The sequence below is a fragment of the Condylostylus longicornis genome, unplaced genomic scaffold (assembly GCF_029603195.1).
Source record: "Condylostylus longicornis isolate FDR11 unplaced genomic scaffold, ASM2960319v2 ptg000009l, whole genome shotgun sequence".
In the NCBI taxonomy this organism is placed as follows: domain Eukaryota; kingdom Metazoa; phylum Arthropoda; class Insecta; order Diptera; family Dolichopodidae; genus Condylostylus; species Condylostylus longicornis.
The window spans coordinates 2,910,449-2,927,399 of NW_026577978.1; the positions used below are offsets into that span (position 1 = coordinate 2,910,449).

Below are 16,951 nucleotides of genomic sequence, written 5' to 3' on the forward strand. Positions count from 1 at the left end.
TTCTTGTGTTTTTTTTTCTTTTGCTTTTGCTTTTTATTGTATTTCATTGCTTTTTCTTTATCATTCACATTTAAGAATGTTATTAAGCTCTTTAAAGCTAAATGAAAAATGAAATATTAATAAGGTGTGTCTCTTATTTTGGTTTTGTGACTCTTTAAAATTTGACTCTTAAAAATTTTAATGAAATTTTTTATGTAATTGCACAGTAAGGAGGTATCAATTGGTGCTCTTGTAGAAATGTTTAATGGAAATGCTTCAACTTGTAATAAATTCAATCTCTAGCCTTATTAAATTAACTCCATAATACTGAGAGTTATACTAAAAGAAAATTAAAATTTCAATTATTTTTCAATGGAAAATCAAATCCCCTAGAAGTATGCAATGATTTTTAAAATTAATTACTTAACAAACACAAGAATAATATTTCGAGTCATTCCAGTTGTTCAATAATATTTGCGACAAATCATTCACCCTGTATTTTGGAAATTTTAGTCCCTTTTTGAAAAAAAAAACATAATTTTTCTTTTCATTTTTCTTATTTTCCATTTAATATCATATGATATGGTGTTATCCTTAACGTCTTTTAGGATAACACATTTTTATATTTTACTTATAATATTTACGCATAAATATTATACCCACATCTACACAAACACACACACCTATTATACTCATAATTTGTATATATATTTGTATTATTATTTTGTAACTTTATAATGTAAAAATGTCTTTATAGTTTTTGATTTGATACAGCAACAGAGTGTGTAAAACTTATCACTTTTTCATTTAGTATACATACGTATAATATAATATGTTAAATTGAATGTGGGTGTCCCTTTTAGCTTATTATTGAAAAGGATATTATTTTCTGTTGCTGTTATTTTTTTTTTTTTATTATTTTTTATTATCTAAATGTGTCTTTTGTTGAGAAACACAAGAAACTTGTCAAGAAAACTTTATTTTCATCACTCTGTTTGATGTCGTCAAAAAAGAAATTACAAAAAAAAAAAAAAAATGTAATAAAAACAGAAAACAAATGAAAAGAAATCAAACGAACCAAAACGAGGAAAAAGGACATTTTTTATTTGTGTTTTTGTTTTTGTTTTCTTACTGTTATTATTAATATTAATAATATAATCCGAACATATGTATAAAAAACCATAAAATAAGAAAAACAACCAGAAGGGGAGAATAGAAGAATAAATAGATTGGACCAGAAAAGGAAGATCGCAGAGTGATTGAGAGATGAGGGGGATTTCAGTGAGAGAAAGAGAAAATAGAAATCATTTATTACTAAAACAAAATCTGTGATAAAATATGTACTAAAAATTATAATGTATGTAACACATAAATAGTACAATATATACACATACCCTCAGTACATGTTCATCACGTTATTATAATATAAATATGTATATGTAGAAAGTAAACAGGACAAAATAAAAAATTAGAAAAACTAAGTTAAAAAGTTTTATAAAATTATGTCCCTTTTAGTCTTCAATCATTTAAAAATATTATTTTAAGAAAAAGATCTTTGTACTAATAACATAAGCGACCCCAAATTTTAGTAATCAAAAATATAAAAATATTCTGTTATATGTGACGTGATTGGAAGACAAATTTGACGGGTATAAAACTTATAGAACTTATAAAGAATGCACTTATATTTTGATAATAAAATTTTTTGAAGATATTGAAGTTGAAAATGATTTATAATGAAAAATTTTCAATTCTAAATTAAAAATTTAAGCTAAATTACTTAAGCTAATTTTATTATAAGTTTTATGGATAAAATTTAAATGTATTATTAATCATGCCATATAAGTGCTAGTACAAATATTGTTAAAAGAACGAAATCTGGTTACGGCTTTTGTTAAATTGGAAATCACTACTAGAAAGTACGAATTTTTGACTATGACAAAAACACCTGAGTACCATTTGTGACTATGACTCCTGTGTAAAAAATTTATTCAATTATGGCACAAGTGAACAGAAAGTGAATGATTTATCAAGTAAAATATCGTTTTGACGTCTATATTTTAAAATTTCTCAACTGCAATTAACATGCATTCTATTATATATTCCCTGTTTAATTAAAAAAAATAATGAAATCAAGTTATTAGAGGACCCATTATGATAAAGGTTTGCATTTTTCTTAAAATTGCCTAATTTGGAAATTGTTTTCAGAATTCAAAAAGAAAATTTAAAGAATTTTTCAATGAAAATAAGAAAGTCCCCTAAAAGTATGCAATGATTTTTTATAATTAGTTATGGTACTATTTTCGTTAATATTTCGTATTCCTACAGGATTTTTTTTTTTTGAAACCAACATTGAAATTGTTCAAGTATAATAGAAGGTTAGAAAACCGCAACTTCACTTAGTTGGTCCAAAAAAATCCGATCTAAAAACTGTTAATAAATTTACAAAAAGTGCCCATCTCTTATTAAATGATAATTTTTCTTAGCATTCTTTTTAAAATTTTTCCAAAGGAGGAATTCAATTTGTTTTCTTTTCCTTTTCTCTTATTGCTAATTTTCTAATTTCTTTTATTTCAATTCGTTATTGCCTCTATATAAACATGTTGAATGATTTAACAATATCAAATAATTTTAAGCCTAAAATTAGCCAAAAAAAAGGACCTAACCAAAAAACGAAAGAAAATTTCTATTTTATTACGTTTTTTTTTTTTATCTTTAATTTGTTAGCCATTTTAGTTTGTCTATCACTTTTTCTTATGGTCAGTTGTAATTTTTGTATATTTTTGTTACTATTTTTTATTGTTTTATTTTATTTTGAACTTTCAAAAAAAAGAGGAAGCAAAGAACAGAAATAAGACATAAACATGACTTTATGAATGTCCGTAAAGAATTTTAACTGGATTATTGAATTTAGGATGCGTGTGTGTGCGTATGAAAAGTTAAGAAATCAAAAAGGACAATAAGAAAATAAAAAGGATAAGAAAAATAACTAGAAAAACAAAAAACAATCGAAAACGGAAAAAGTATAATTGATTAACAGATAAAATTTAGACTGATGGTGATGCTGATACTGGTGATTTTTACATATTATAAGGATATTGAAAAACTAAAAATAGAATTATTTAAATTAGATAAGAAAGAAAAGAGAAAATTAATATTATAGAAAATTTTTTGATACAAATGGATTTTCAATTAAAGTTGAAATTTTCTCTTTAATTTTTCTCTTTAAGAAAGAATCAAGAAATTAAAGAAATTTTGTAAAAAAAAATTAATTTCGTCAATTGAATTTATTAAATATCATAAATTTTTTTGAATCCGATTCTTATGTTTTTATCTACATGTATTTGATTTCAAATATTAAACCTTATACGAGTAGTCTTATAATAGACAATAAAATACAGGCTTTTTTAGTCTAGATGTTCGTAATTTTTAATTACTTCAAAAAAAAACTAGATAATCTATTAATTTTACACTAAATATTACAATTTTAATTATTCGGCTATTGAATCTTGATTAATTGATAGCTTTTTGAGATTAAATAAGTTGGCAAATAGAAAAAAAATTAGCACTAAAGTTAGGAATCTCTACAATATGCATTTATTTTCAAGTGTATCTTAAATAATTCAAATAGAATTGAACTGCAATTTCTGTTCGAATCGAACAGTTGAATGAATTTTGAAAAAATTCATTCATAAAAAAATAACTAAGATGATTATATGAACAAATAATTAATTTACTGGTCCCTTTGAGCTTCTTTACTCAATCATTAACTTAAATAAGAAAAAAAGCTATTTTTATGATTACAATTAAATAACAATGACTTATATGACATAATATCCTCAATATATTCACCTTGTACATAATTAATCCATTGAGTATTTCGAGATAACCCTTGAATATATTGCGTTATTTTCTAGGATGCCAACTACAAGTTGTCTTATAAAAAAATATAATGTGAATAAATAAAATTTTCATTTTAGGCTAGATTTCTGAAAATTGCAAAATGGCAAACAAAATATTATGGAAATTACTTACATTTTAATTAAATTTATACCGGCATTGAATTTCAGGCACAATTGTAATTTTTGAGAGAATTCAAAAAAATTGTGTGATAATCATTGAACCAAGTAAATCTTTAATATGAAGACAAGTAATATTGTAGTTTCTCTGGCATACTTATATAAATAATTTATTCTGAAAATGGTAATTAATTAATTTATGGCATATTAACTTCATAAATATATTTTTAGCCATGAATATGCCAATTTTTACATAATGTAGACAATATCATTACCATAGAATTTGCAAAATTAATCAATATCATTAATGAAGAAATTAAAATTTCAGTGTAGTATTTACAATAACAGAGCCTGGTAATACCAAACATTCGAAGTAACACGATTATTAGAGTGTCTGTTCTATTAGTGTAATTTTTCGAAAATCATAAATTATGCATGATATTATCGACAATTCTAATTAATAATTTCTATAATAAAAATTAATATTTTTAATTACTTAAAAGAAAAAAAATTTATTTGAAAATAAAACTTATTTAAATAAAGTTGGGTCAAACCAATGGTTGGTATTGTAGCACTTTTCCCTTCAACAAATGAAAATACTGCTTTTAATTAATCCAGTCTATTTATACCTACGACACTATTAGAATTATTTTCATTCATGTACGAAACTATTTCTAGGATTGCATACATTTAGGATGAACGATTTATGCAGTCTGAAGTAAAGCAAAAATAAATTTAAAGAAAGGTTCACAGGATGATCAATTTTAAGTGTTAATTGTGCGAGTTAAGAAAAATAATTATATTTTTTAATGACACGAAATTTACCGTTAGCTTTCTGCGTTTATAGAAATTTGAAAAAGCTTGTGGTTTCGCAAATATAAGGTGCCAAATATTCAAATTTTACTAATTTCGCGAGGTGATAACTTGAGAAGGGGTGGAGATGGAAAAAAATTTTCTTCTAACGAAATAAACTATTTATGAATATCTAAGAGCTGCTAAAATTTCAGACTCTTGCAACGTACGGTGTAGAAGAAAAATGGTATCAAAAATTTGGGGAAAACGAGTTTTAGATAACGGTAAATTTTAACCGCCATTTTGTTTTTTTAAAGTCCAGAAATGGTATCCCGCGATAGAAGAAAACAGCTGCTATTTTTCTGCCTTTGCAAAATTTTAAAAATGTTTGTGGCTTCACTGCAATAAATGGTTAAAAAATGCCGTTTTTAGGGTTTTAGGGGGATATAACTTATCGAGGGGGGGAGATAGGTGAAAATTTTGTTCTACGGAAAAGGGTTTCTAGTAAAGATCTATGTAGTTTCAGTCTTCTATCTTCAAGGGTGTAGAAGTTTTGTAAACAGACACACGGACAGACGGACGGACGGACAGAGTGAAACTAATAAGCACTTTTTTTCAAAAATTTTTTGGAAATGTGCTAAAAAATAATATTCGTGATAATTTCAAGCTGTCCAATTATTCTTAATGTACAAGTTCACGTAACATAATTTTTTTTTTAACTTTTTCTCTAATATTTAAGTTTTTAAAAATCAATATAAACTGCATTGCATGTAGGGTGCAAAAAAAAAAAGCGAAAAATGTTAGCAACTTTTTCTTTCTCTATATTGAAAATAAAACATAAATAAAACAAGAACAAGAACAAAAAAAAAACAAAATATAAGAAAAAACTACAAGGTTCCTGTTATTTTTTCCATTTTTAATATAAACTTTTTTGATTAGAATCGAGATGGGAATAATAAATTAGAAAAAAAAAATAATAACACGAGTATAAGGATACATTTTGAGTCACCATGTACTCATATATCCTTTTTGATTGTATATTTATTCAATATAAAATTTCATAAAGTTTATTCCATTGCCCTTTCATCAATTATCAAATATTATTAGTCCAAGGTAAGAGGGCAAATATCAGAAGATATGGTATTGTATACCCTACAACCATACATTTTTAATTGGTAAAATTTTTTTTGACTTAAAAATATAGAACAAACAATTATGTGTGTATGAATGCTTGTAGAGAAAGTTTATTATATTTGAATAGTTGTAGATCAATTTTATTTTAAAAAGTCAATGTTCTAGTTATATAGAAAATTTTTTAATTAAAGAAAATAAAACTTGCCAATAGTTATGCAACGTAACTTTTTAAACGTACATTTATTATTAACATTTAGTTTTACTACGAAATTTAACATTTAGTCTACTGTGAGTAATATTTGATGTATAGTAAAATACGCACCACACTATAATATTAAAGACTAACTTACAGAATTATTAAATATAGTCATATCAGTCTGTCGTCAACAAAACTACAGACGTGAAAAAGAAATGTTTCGAATAAAATCGATTCGCCAATTAGTTTGTCTTTTATTAATTCAATAAAAAATTGCAATATTGTTATTCACGTGTATGTAATAAGCTACTCACTACCGAGGAGATATTAAAAGTCTTGTTTTGGCATATTATTGTAAAACAAAAAAATAAAATACTTCTCAATTTGAATACTTACTAAATTATAAATAAAAATAAAAAAATTAAAAAATTTCAGATATTCCAACTTTGAGGCCTTATAACTCTAGAAGAAGAGTCCAAAAAGTAATATGTCAGTAAGTGTTTTTCGGTTTCTCTGAAGTAATTGTATCTTTCTGCTTTGGAAAAATTTTGCTTTCATTAAGTCTTGGACACCCTGTGTAGGTCTCATTTCTCATTGTCATTTGTCATATACATTTTGCTTAATCCTGAATCAAACACTCTCTAACTTAGATTTCAGTTTTCGCCGAAATACATATTTAGTACGTAAACTTTGGCCAAATTTCCTGAATTACTTCTGTTTTATTACTCCATGCTTTGTTACAAGTCTAATTTGTTATTTTATCCTTTTATTATTATTCTTATAATTTTACCCTTAAATAACTCAAATTTTCAACGTACTACAGATTGTTTTTTAACTTCTTCAACATCAATCACCTTCATTTAGCGTAATTACCTCCCTTCATTTACCCTAATTTTGGGTAATCACTGAGCAATTGTACCCTAATTTTGTGTAATTACCCTATACTTTATTCGTAGTGGTGGATATAGATGGTTTATCTGTAATATCTGTAACGTTAATGGTATCAAAACATCATTTTATATAAAAATCACAATCCCAATGACATGGTGACAAAAATCAAGTTGCTATTTATCTTTTTTAACTGTTATTGCTTTTATTTCAAATATTTTCTATTAACATCAAGTTGCTTTCATTCCCCATATAATTATTTTTTCTTAAAGATTTGATCTATGAATGTTTAGAAATTTTCTTTATATATAGTATGATGTGTTCAAGATTTTATTTTTAATTTATTTTTGTTATAAAAAAAAAGTTTTATTTATGAATTTTCCAATTTCTCTCCTGACATCGTCCCACTTCCCACCTCTTCCTCCCTTCGCCCCCCCCCCCCCCCCCCTCCACACCTAAACTTTAATTTTTTGCAGTGATTTTTCGCCAATTTTTTTTTTTGTTTTTGTTCTTTGGAAATCTTTTATATCTTCAAAGGACAATGTAACTTAAGTTTATATAGAAAAACAAATTTGTGAGATTGTGTGATACAAAAGTCACACATATGGTAACTTTTAATTGACTTTTAGTTTTATTGAAAAGTTTTTCTCTTTTTTTCTGCTTTTACTTTTTTTTCTCTTTAATTTATTTGTCAAATAAAAGGAAAATGTTAGCGTATAACATTAGTGAAAATTTTCGTGGTAAAATGGTTATAATAAGCACAGAAGTTTTTACAAAAGAAAAAAAACTTTTTTTATAATTTTAGCAAAAATTATGAAGAATTTTTGTTTTTTTTTTTGTTTTTTGCGAATTCATAATTGAAAATGAGAAGTTTTTTTTGTATTTTGTCACCATAACGCTTAGATATGTTGTGTTATTATTTAATTAATTAATTAAAATATAATTTATTGAAGTAATCAAATAATAAAATTTGAGGTCATCATAAATGAAATAAAGGTGATATTATTCATTTTGTATTTTGAAAGAAGCATACAATTTGTTGAACAAGTTTAGATTTAAACTTTGAATATAATTTGTTGAACAAGTTTAGTTTGGTAAACTTTGAATATAATTTGAATGCTTCTATAAAAAAGACAACTAGCTTCAGGTTGTGTTAATAAAAAGAAAAAAAAAATTTTCTTGAAAATAATTTTCTAAAATTAGAAAAAATTATTTAATAACTATTTTTGAAACTTGGGAAAGTAGAGGCAATTAATTTCTTGTTTTAATGAGTGCCTGATTAACATGACAAACGTCATTCCTTAGTCATATTTAGTTATAGCAGATTACCAAAATAGAACCTATTTCAAAGAACATGTAAATTGCAAGTTGAATTTCTAAAATGAAAACTTGACACAAGGAGTAATAAAATTAGTGGAATTTATAAAAGAATAAATCAGATCCAAGGACTAATTGGAAATTGGACAGTTCTAAATCTCTAAAATACTTGAAATTTAAAATGGCTTAATATAATAATTTAAATAATTAAAATAATTATTTGTTTGCATACAATTAGGAAGGTTACTTTTTTGTTCTAATATCGCCTTAAAATTGAATTGATAATAATTTATTAAGTAAATTTATTAATGATTTTTAAATAATTAATAGCCATGTGATAAGTCATGTGATAAATTCTTAAGCATAAGATTGGATTTTTATTCTGATTTGAATTAAAAGTAAAATTTACCATCAATTATATCTGAAATTAATTCATAAAATCAGTTCTGTAGATTTGTCCATGTTCGGTCCTTTATAAAATTTTACAATATTTTATAATGATATTTATAAATCACTCCAATCTTTACACATTACTTAGTTATATTTATTAATATTAACTGTAATATACTCTTGTAAAGAATAGAACATCATATTGTTCCTATTATTTGCTAAATTATTTTTGCTATCGATTTCAGTTCGAAATTATTTCCGTTTATGTTTTGATAATAATTATTATACACCAACTCTATTTAATTTATATACTAAAAAATCGAGTTAATTTCTATTCTTTCCTTACTGTATGGAAATTAAAGGGGGTATAGTGCAATTACAGCCTTTTTTTTGAGATAAATGCATTAATACAGTAAACGGTTTTATCATATCTAGACTAACATGGAAATACCACTTTGTATTTCGAGAAATTATGGAATGGAAGTTTTATTAGTAAAATATTCTTTATTGCAAATTTTCAGACTATAGCTCTATAGCTCTAGTAAAATTATTTAAGATCTGAGACAGATCACACCTTGAGAATAGTACCGCAACATCTCTAAATTTATAGTTTCAAGTAAATTGAGTTGAAAGTTACGCTAGCTATTTTTATATGGTAACTTTAAATATCATATGAAAAGAATATATTTTATTGTAATAAATGTAAGACTGCAATATTCTGATTCAAAATTTGATTTGTTGCGGCTTAAGTCTCCATTTTTCTTCATAAAATTGGTATCTTGCGCTTTCCTCTACGAGTACATGTTGCGATATTATTCTTAAAGTGCGAACGTAGAATAATTTCAATTGAACATTGAATCCATTAAGAAGAGAAGAACGAAGAGATTTAGTTAAAAATAAATTTAATCCGACAATATTAACGTCCAGATTATATTTTCAGCATTTCAAAAATTCTATATCATTAAAAAATTTCTTGTATGCAATATGGATAACAATTTTCTTCTATACCATGTACGTTAATTCTTTCACGTCCTGCAATAATTTATATAATTTTCCAATTTTTGTTTTTACGTAAACAATGATTAATTGATTATGAATAATTATTATTAAAATGTCCTTATTATGATTGGTTATTTTTTTAAAATTTCCTCATTTCCAATCATTTATTTTTAATATCAAATTAATAATGTTGAAAATATTTAATATTAGGGATGATTTTTAAATTATGATTCACTGGATTCCTTACAAGTTTCTTTAATTTTCCGTACAATTCCAAGTAATTTAAAATTCCTATTGAAAGAAAAAATTCTTTAAGGCGAAACTTTAAAAAATAACATAAAGAATTTCTTTCAACTTTAAAAACTAACAAAAAAATAATAATAATAAAAAGAAAAAAAAAATAGTTTTTATTTTTTTTTTTTTTTTTTTTTCAATATTCAGCTAATAAACAGCTGACTTTTCTGAAAAAAAAAAAAAAAAAATATTTTTTTTACTATTAAACTCAGCAGTCAGCAAAAATACATAAGTTTTTTGCAGCATGAAATATTTACTAATTCTCTCCCCCCACCCCTCCGCCCCCACACTCACTCCATTCTCTTTAGCATTGTGTTCCATAAATAGTCTATACATCTACTCCTATATAATTTGAAGAAATTTATTTTAGTGTTTGTTTTCTCTTTTTCTTTGGTAAAAAAAACTTTTTTATAAAACTAAAACCGCAAAATATTACACAAAACTACAACAAAAAGAAAAAAAAATTTCTTTTTTTTTTTCAATAAAAAGTTTCTTTTCAGTTATTGTTGTTGTTGTTATTGTTGGGTGTTGTTGTAGCCTATAATGATTGTTTCGAGAAATGGAATGGTACGAAAAAAAAATTCCAAGGATATCAAAATTTATTTTTCAATTTTTTTTCTGGTCGTATTTCTGACTTTAATTTTTTTTTAGCGTATTGATTGTGTTTGAGCAAAAGTTAAATATTAAGAAATTAAATTTTGTAAGTTGTGGGGGGGGGGAGTGGGAGGAAAGGGGGTAGTGCAGTTGGTATAGATTGCGGCAAAATAGAGGGGAATGGGAGGGCAATCAGTATTCGAAGAAAGAATAAATGGCGTAGAATTTTTCGCAATTTTCGACCAGAAAATTTTTATAATAAAAAAAAAAAGTTTTCTTTTCTGTTATTCTTGTTTTTTCTTATATAATTTTTTGTTTTTTTGATAAATTTTCAAAGTTTATTTATTAATTAGTTTTTGGATTTCATTCTGTACAACTGAGTATACTCGTATCCCCATATATTGTAGATTTTGATAGAAAATTCTTAGAGAAACGAATTTAATAAAAAAGGATTTTTACATAATTTGATTTTTTTTTTCTAATTATTTTCTTTGCATTTTATTTCCCTTCTTCCTTACTATTACTATTGTTATTATTATTATTATTATTGAACTTTTATGACAGTGTTACCATATTTATTATTGATTTTTATTGATATAAAAACATAATGATTGGTAATTTATCTTATTGAATGATTGCCAAAAAAAAAAAAAAAACTTATTATAAAAGTACAAGTGGAACAGAATGTTCGAACACACATGTTCGTATATATAACAAATAATAGTAAACAATTTTTTCTTTTGATTATTTTTTTTTTTAAAGTTAATGTGTTCATGATGAATTGTTGTTGGCATATTGGAAAATAATGTAATTATAGTTTTATAATTTGAAATTGAATTTAAAATATTGAAAATTACTGAATCTTAAGCTCGAATTTATATGTACTCGTACTATCACATTTAGTTCATCGATTTTGTTTGAATTGATTGCTAAATTGCTATAATTCGTTCGTGAATTTTGCTTGATGGAAAAAAAAGAACTTCATTCGATATTTTAAGGAAATAATATCTAATAAGAATACTATTTGATGTCTGCCTCAATTTCATGTTTCCATAATTTTATTCAAATAGAAATAATTTTAAAAAATCATGGCTCATAAGTAAAAGAAAATACTTTTAAGCACAGCAGTTTTGATGTTCAAATTTAAATTGTAAGTTTTAAAATAAGTTTTAGGCAAAATTTTATATAAAAATGTCAGAGATTTTAAAATTTTAGATTTCAAAATAAATTTTTGTTTAGTTTAATCTTGGTTCAATTTACTTTTTCTAGAATATTAAGTAAATTTTATAGGTCATTTTGCTTGCTTAAAGTCGTAATTTTTCGATTCCAAAAAACGTCTTTAAGCGAAGGATTATTGCATTAGCTTTTTTTTCATTATACCGTGGCAAGTGTTGAACCTCAAATTAAGATTAATTTAAAATTCATCAAAATATGCCTTAATAACGCGATTCGCTTTGAACTTATATAATATAGGATTTCAAACTTGGCCGAAAGAGGAAACTGTAAAATAACAAAAACTACTTGCGAAAATATATATGTAAATACACCATAAATTTAAGTTTCTTTTCTTAATCCTAGAGTCCTTGAATTCTAGAATTCGCCCTTTTAAATTTTGAATCCGCCTTTTAAATTTGAATTTTGCAAACGATATTTAACTATAATAATTAAGTGGTCAGTTTCCTCAACATAGATCTCCTCCTCCTCACTCAATTATAAAATCAACGATACACTAAATATAAAACAAATATAACAGAGTACGCTAATATCGTAAACAGATCGTAAATATTAATTATGAGAATTTCAAAATTGAGAATTTTTCAAATTGCCTATGTATAGGAGTAATAATATTCATTTTAATTTCTCTCAAAAATAATATAATTATGTAAATTTAATTCAATTTTATTATGATGGCAATGAACAATATGTTGAATTAAAAAATATGAGCGAGAAAAAAAATTTTTTCGTTTGTTGTTTTGTTTTTTTTTTTGCAAATTATTTACGGGTGAATGAACTTTATTGGTTTATGATAAAATAACGGATTTAATCGTAAAATGTTAATAAAAGAGGAAGCGATATAGAAAATTGGAAAAAAAAAATATTTATTTTTTTTTTTTTTACTATGAAAATATTGGTAAATTGTCGTTGTTTTCATTTTAACAAAATTTGAATTAATTAAAGGAAAAATAAAGAAAGGAGAAAAAAATGTATAAAAGTTATCAAGGATTTAGTGCTGTTGTTGATTTAAATGGAGAATTTCTACTCCTTTTTTTTGTGTTTGTATTAGAAGGAAATTGAAATGTTTATTGAATATTTAGGAAAAAAAAAGGATACAGAAGGAAAAAAAATAAATCAGTTTGTTGACAATTTTCAAAAAAAATTTAAAAGCGATAAAAATTAAATTTAAATACCTTATATTTTATTGACCTTTAATCCTTTAAAGGATCTTATTTTATTTACTTTAAAAATGGTAAATTTTTCATAAAGGCGAAATAAGGTAAATATCATAGGGTAGGAATGATAAATATTTACCACATAACCTATGGCAAACTGAAAACATTCTATATAGCAATGATTGTAAATTTTCGACCTACGATCTGTCGAATATTATTCGAATGCTGCAATATTATTTGGGGGTTAGAATGTTGAGTATCAATGTTCAGAGTTCATGAGTCAAAATGTCATTGCTGTTAAATCATAATTTTAAAAAATAAAATAAAATTATATTAAAAATTAGAAAATAGTTTAGCATTTTATGGTTTTGGTGGACGTTTTATTTGTTATAAAAATTTTAAAATTTTATATTAGACCAGTGGGAGATTAGTTTACGAAAGGACAGTGTTGTCATCTTTTTAAATAATTATTATCTTAGGACGCTCAAGTTATTTCACATATTATGTACGCGTATTTTATTCAAAAATATTATCCTTATTATGCTTAACTGTACCAAACATTCTAAGTCAGATTTAAGACATTTTTTTGAAAAATTTTAAGAAAACTAAGGTTATTGGCTTGTAGATGAAAAATGTTACCGTTGAAAAAATATTTATGCATTAATATATTTATAAAATTTTAATTATTAAAACTTACTGAACTAATTTTGCACTTCTCTTTCTATATTTGTATAATTTATATAGTTCCTCCAAATATTGATGATGCCTTAACATCAACTGATATAATAGCACATGAAGGTGAAAATGTTACAATGAGATGTCATGCAACAGGAAGTCCTGAACCATCAATAAAATGGAAACGTGATGATGGTAGAAAAATTAAAATTTCAAAAGATAAAGAAGGTGAAAATTAAAATTAAAAAAAAATTCAAAATTATCATTCAAAAAAAAAAATATTAATTATAATAATTTATTTATTGTATACTTACATATAGTATCAGAATGGGAAGGTGAAGTATTGGATTTAGAAAAAATATCCCGTTTAGATATGGGTGCATATTTATGTATAGCAACAAATGGTATACCACCAAGTGTTTCTAAAATGATTAAAGTTAATGTTGATTGTAAGTTTTTAATTAAAAAAATATAATAATAATAATTTAAGAAAATTTAATTGTATTATAAAATAAATAAAATTATAGTTTCACCAGTTGTATGGGTACCACATCAATTAGTTGGTGTTGCAATTGATTATAATGTTACATTAGAATGTAATATTGAAGCAAATCCAACATCATTAAATTATTGGACACGAGAGAATGGTCAAATGATTACAGATTCCATTAAATACAAGTATACTTAAATTTAAAATGTTTAGAGCCTTAAAGTCTTAGATTTTTATTAATATAATTTATTTTATAGAACGGAAACAATACAAGGTAATCCATCATATAAGGCAACAATGAGACTGCATATAACAAGTGCACAAAAAGATGATTTTGGAATTTATAATTGTGTTGCAAAAAATCCTCGTGGTCATATGGATGGAAGCATAAAACTTTATAGTGAGTATTTTTTATTTTAAAATAACAATTTTGTGTTAAAATTAATCATTTTGCTAAAATTAATTTTTTTCTTGACTAAAATTTTTATAAAATTTTTCTAACAAATAATTGTTTTTTATTATTTTATTATATCTAATCCAATAATGTGACTAACAAATTAATGTTTAAAACAAAAAAACTAATAAAATCAATAAAGGTAAAGAGCCACCTACAACGATACCTCCGCCAACTACAACTACAATAGCAACAGAACCAACAACAATTAAATATTATGGTTTCACAACTGTCATAGCATTTAATAATTGGTTGATTGATAGTAAAAACAATTTAGAAAAAGGTGAGTTTTAAAAAATAGACTCTCATTTTCAATGGTTTGTTTCTATTGTTTTGGCGATTTAAGGTGAATATTTGTGGAAATCATAGGAGACCATCAAAACCTTCATTTTATTTTATATTGTGCTTTTCTGTAAAATTTTTATATTAATTAATATTATTTACAATTAATAATTAAATTTATTTTGATTTTTCTCTCCCGATTTCTTCTACTTCAAATAAAGGAACAAAACATTTACCATCATCATTAAACGAAATTGATAAATCAGAACAAAAATCACCTGGTGGTGAAAAATCAAAAGGATATACAGATTTTTCACAAGAAGATATCGCTAATAATTTAAGTCTGCATTATTTATTAAAATATTTTATAATAGTTTATTTATTTTATAGAATTTTTTTCAAATATGATTTTCAGTGAATATTTTATTTCAATAAAAATTTATTTTTAACATTTTCTTTAAGAATAATTCTAAAATTTTTTTATTTTAAAAAAAAATAAAATTAAAGATCATTATTATTAGTACTAAAAATAAAAAAAGAAAATATTGATAGAAATTTTTATAGAATTTAAAATTTAAGATAAAATAAAAATTAATAAAAAAAATAAAACAAAAATGTAATTATCCTGTATATGGAAGGAAGGCTAATTCTGATATATGTACTGTATAGATTTCATCCTTTTCTGAATAATCATTAAAGAGTTTAATCTAATAGCCGCTAGAGGCTTCTAAGTTTTGTTGCTCAAGACAGAAATATCTGATTAACCTTCCCCATACAGAATAATTATAGTGAAAAATGAAAGAAGAATTATATTAAATTAAGAATTTTAGATTATAAGAACAAGAAAATAATAATTTATTAAAAAAATAATAATGATTATAAATTAAATTATTTGTTATGTAAAATTATTATTATGGAATTTGCAAAAGAATAATATATTATTATATAAGTAAAATAAATATTTAGTATTTAATGATAGTTGCATAATATAACTATATTGTATATTGTTTATAGTATGAAAATAAAAGAATAAATTATAATAAAAAAAAAATATCTGAAAATTATGACAAAATAATGCAGCGGCCTCTACAATTAAAATACGGAAATAAAAAAAAATACCTATAAAATATAATAAACACTTATATAAATCACCTACACACAATCTTTATATTAAAAGTAAATAAATGAGTAACAAAATTTTATTTTCTCTTTTTCGAACACTATTCTTCTCTTCTTCAAATTTTCTTCTTTAAATTATATCAATTTACTACATATTTATTACATATTTATTTATTATTATAACAATGTCTTTTAATATTAATAAAATTATCCGATACCTTTTCATTTCATTAATTTTATTTTAATTATATTAAAAAAAATTAAAATTATATTAAGTAAAATATTAAAAAATTCGGAGCCAGATTGCGTATCTCACATTTTTACTCAAGAGGTGAGTAGAAGATGAGTGTGTTTCGTATATTCATATTACGTTATTTTCTAGCTGCATTTTTTTGAATTCATATTGTTCTGCTTACTTTGTCCAAAAAAATGTCAAATCCGTTACCATTCAATCACTTTATATTTGAAGGTTACAAGTTCAATCAACACTTTGAGATGAAATAAAAAAATCCAATTAAAAATATTAAAATACTGACTAGAAAGTGGCTAAAAAATTACTACATAAAATCAGGCTGCTAGAATGCTGAAACAAAATATGAAAATTTTTAGTACAAATTTCGTACACGTAACCATATTAATTCAATTAATTCACGTCACCAATTAACTAATTAAATCTTGTGTGGAATAAATCTTATGTTATACGAATGGTATTTTTATTTTTTCTTTCAGTTTTATAGGCTATTTCCTTAATTACGATTAAGCATTTAATTAAGTTTAAAATTCTATTTTTAATTAATATCATAAGCATTGGTAAATTTATTTCAAGAATTTAGTAATAATTTTATTTCTATGATATAATAGAATTTAAAACTATAAAACATAATATTTCGATAAACAATTTTTAATTTTGGGCACACTAAAATTCAAAAATTATAAAAT

The 16,951-nt window shown here is 23.9% G+C and overlaps 1 protein-coding gene across 1 annotated transcript in view; it reads left to right on the forward strand.

Moving 5' to 3' along the window:
- LOC129618552 (lachesin) overlaps positions 1–16,506 on the forward strand; it is a 70,120-nt gene extending 53,614 nt beyond the window's left edge. The window contains exons 4-10 of the mRNA XM_055533360.1: positions 13,737–13,895; positions 13,988–14,116; positions 14,195–14,345; positions 14,415–14,557; positions 14,754–14,894; positions 15,115–15,301; positions 16,482–16,506. Coding sequence (XP_055389335.1) covers positions 13,737–13,895; positions 13,988–14,116; positions 14,195–14,345; positions 14,415–14,557; positions 14,754–14,894; positions 15,115–15,301; positions 16,482–16,506 — 935 coding nt within the window. The remainder of the gene's footprint in view (positions 1–13,736; positions 13,896–13,987; positions 14,117–14,194; positions 14,346–14,414; positions 14,558–14,753; positions 14,895–15,114; positions 15,302–16,481) is intronic.
- Positions 16,507–16,951: the final 445 nt, after the last annotated feature.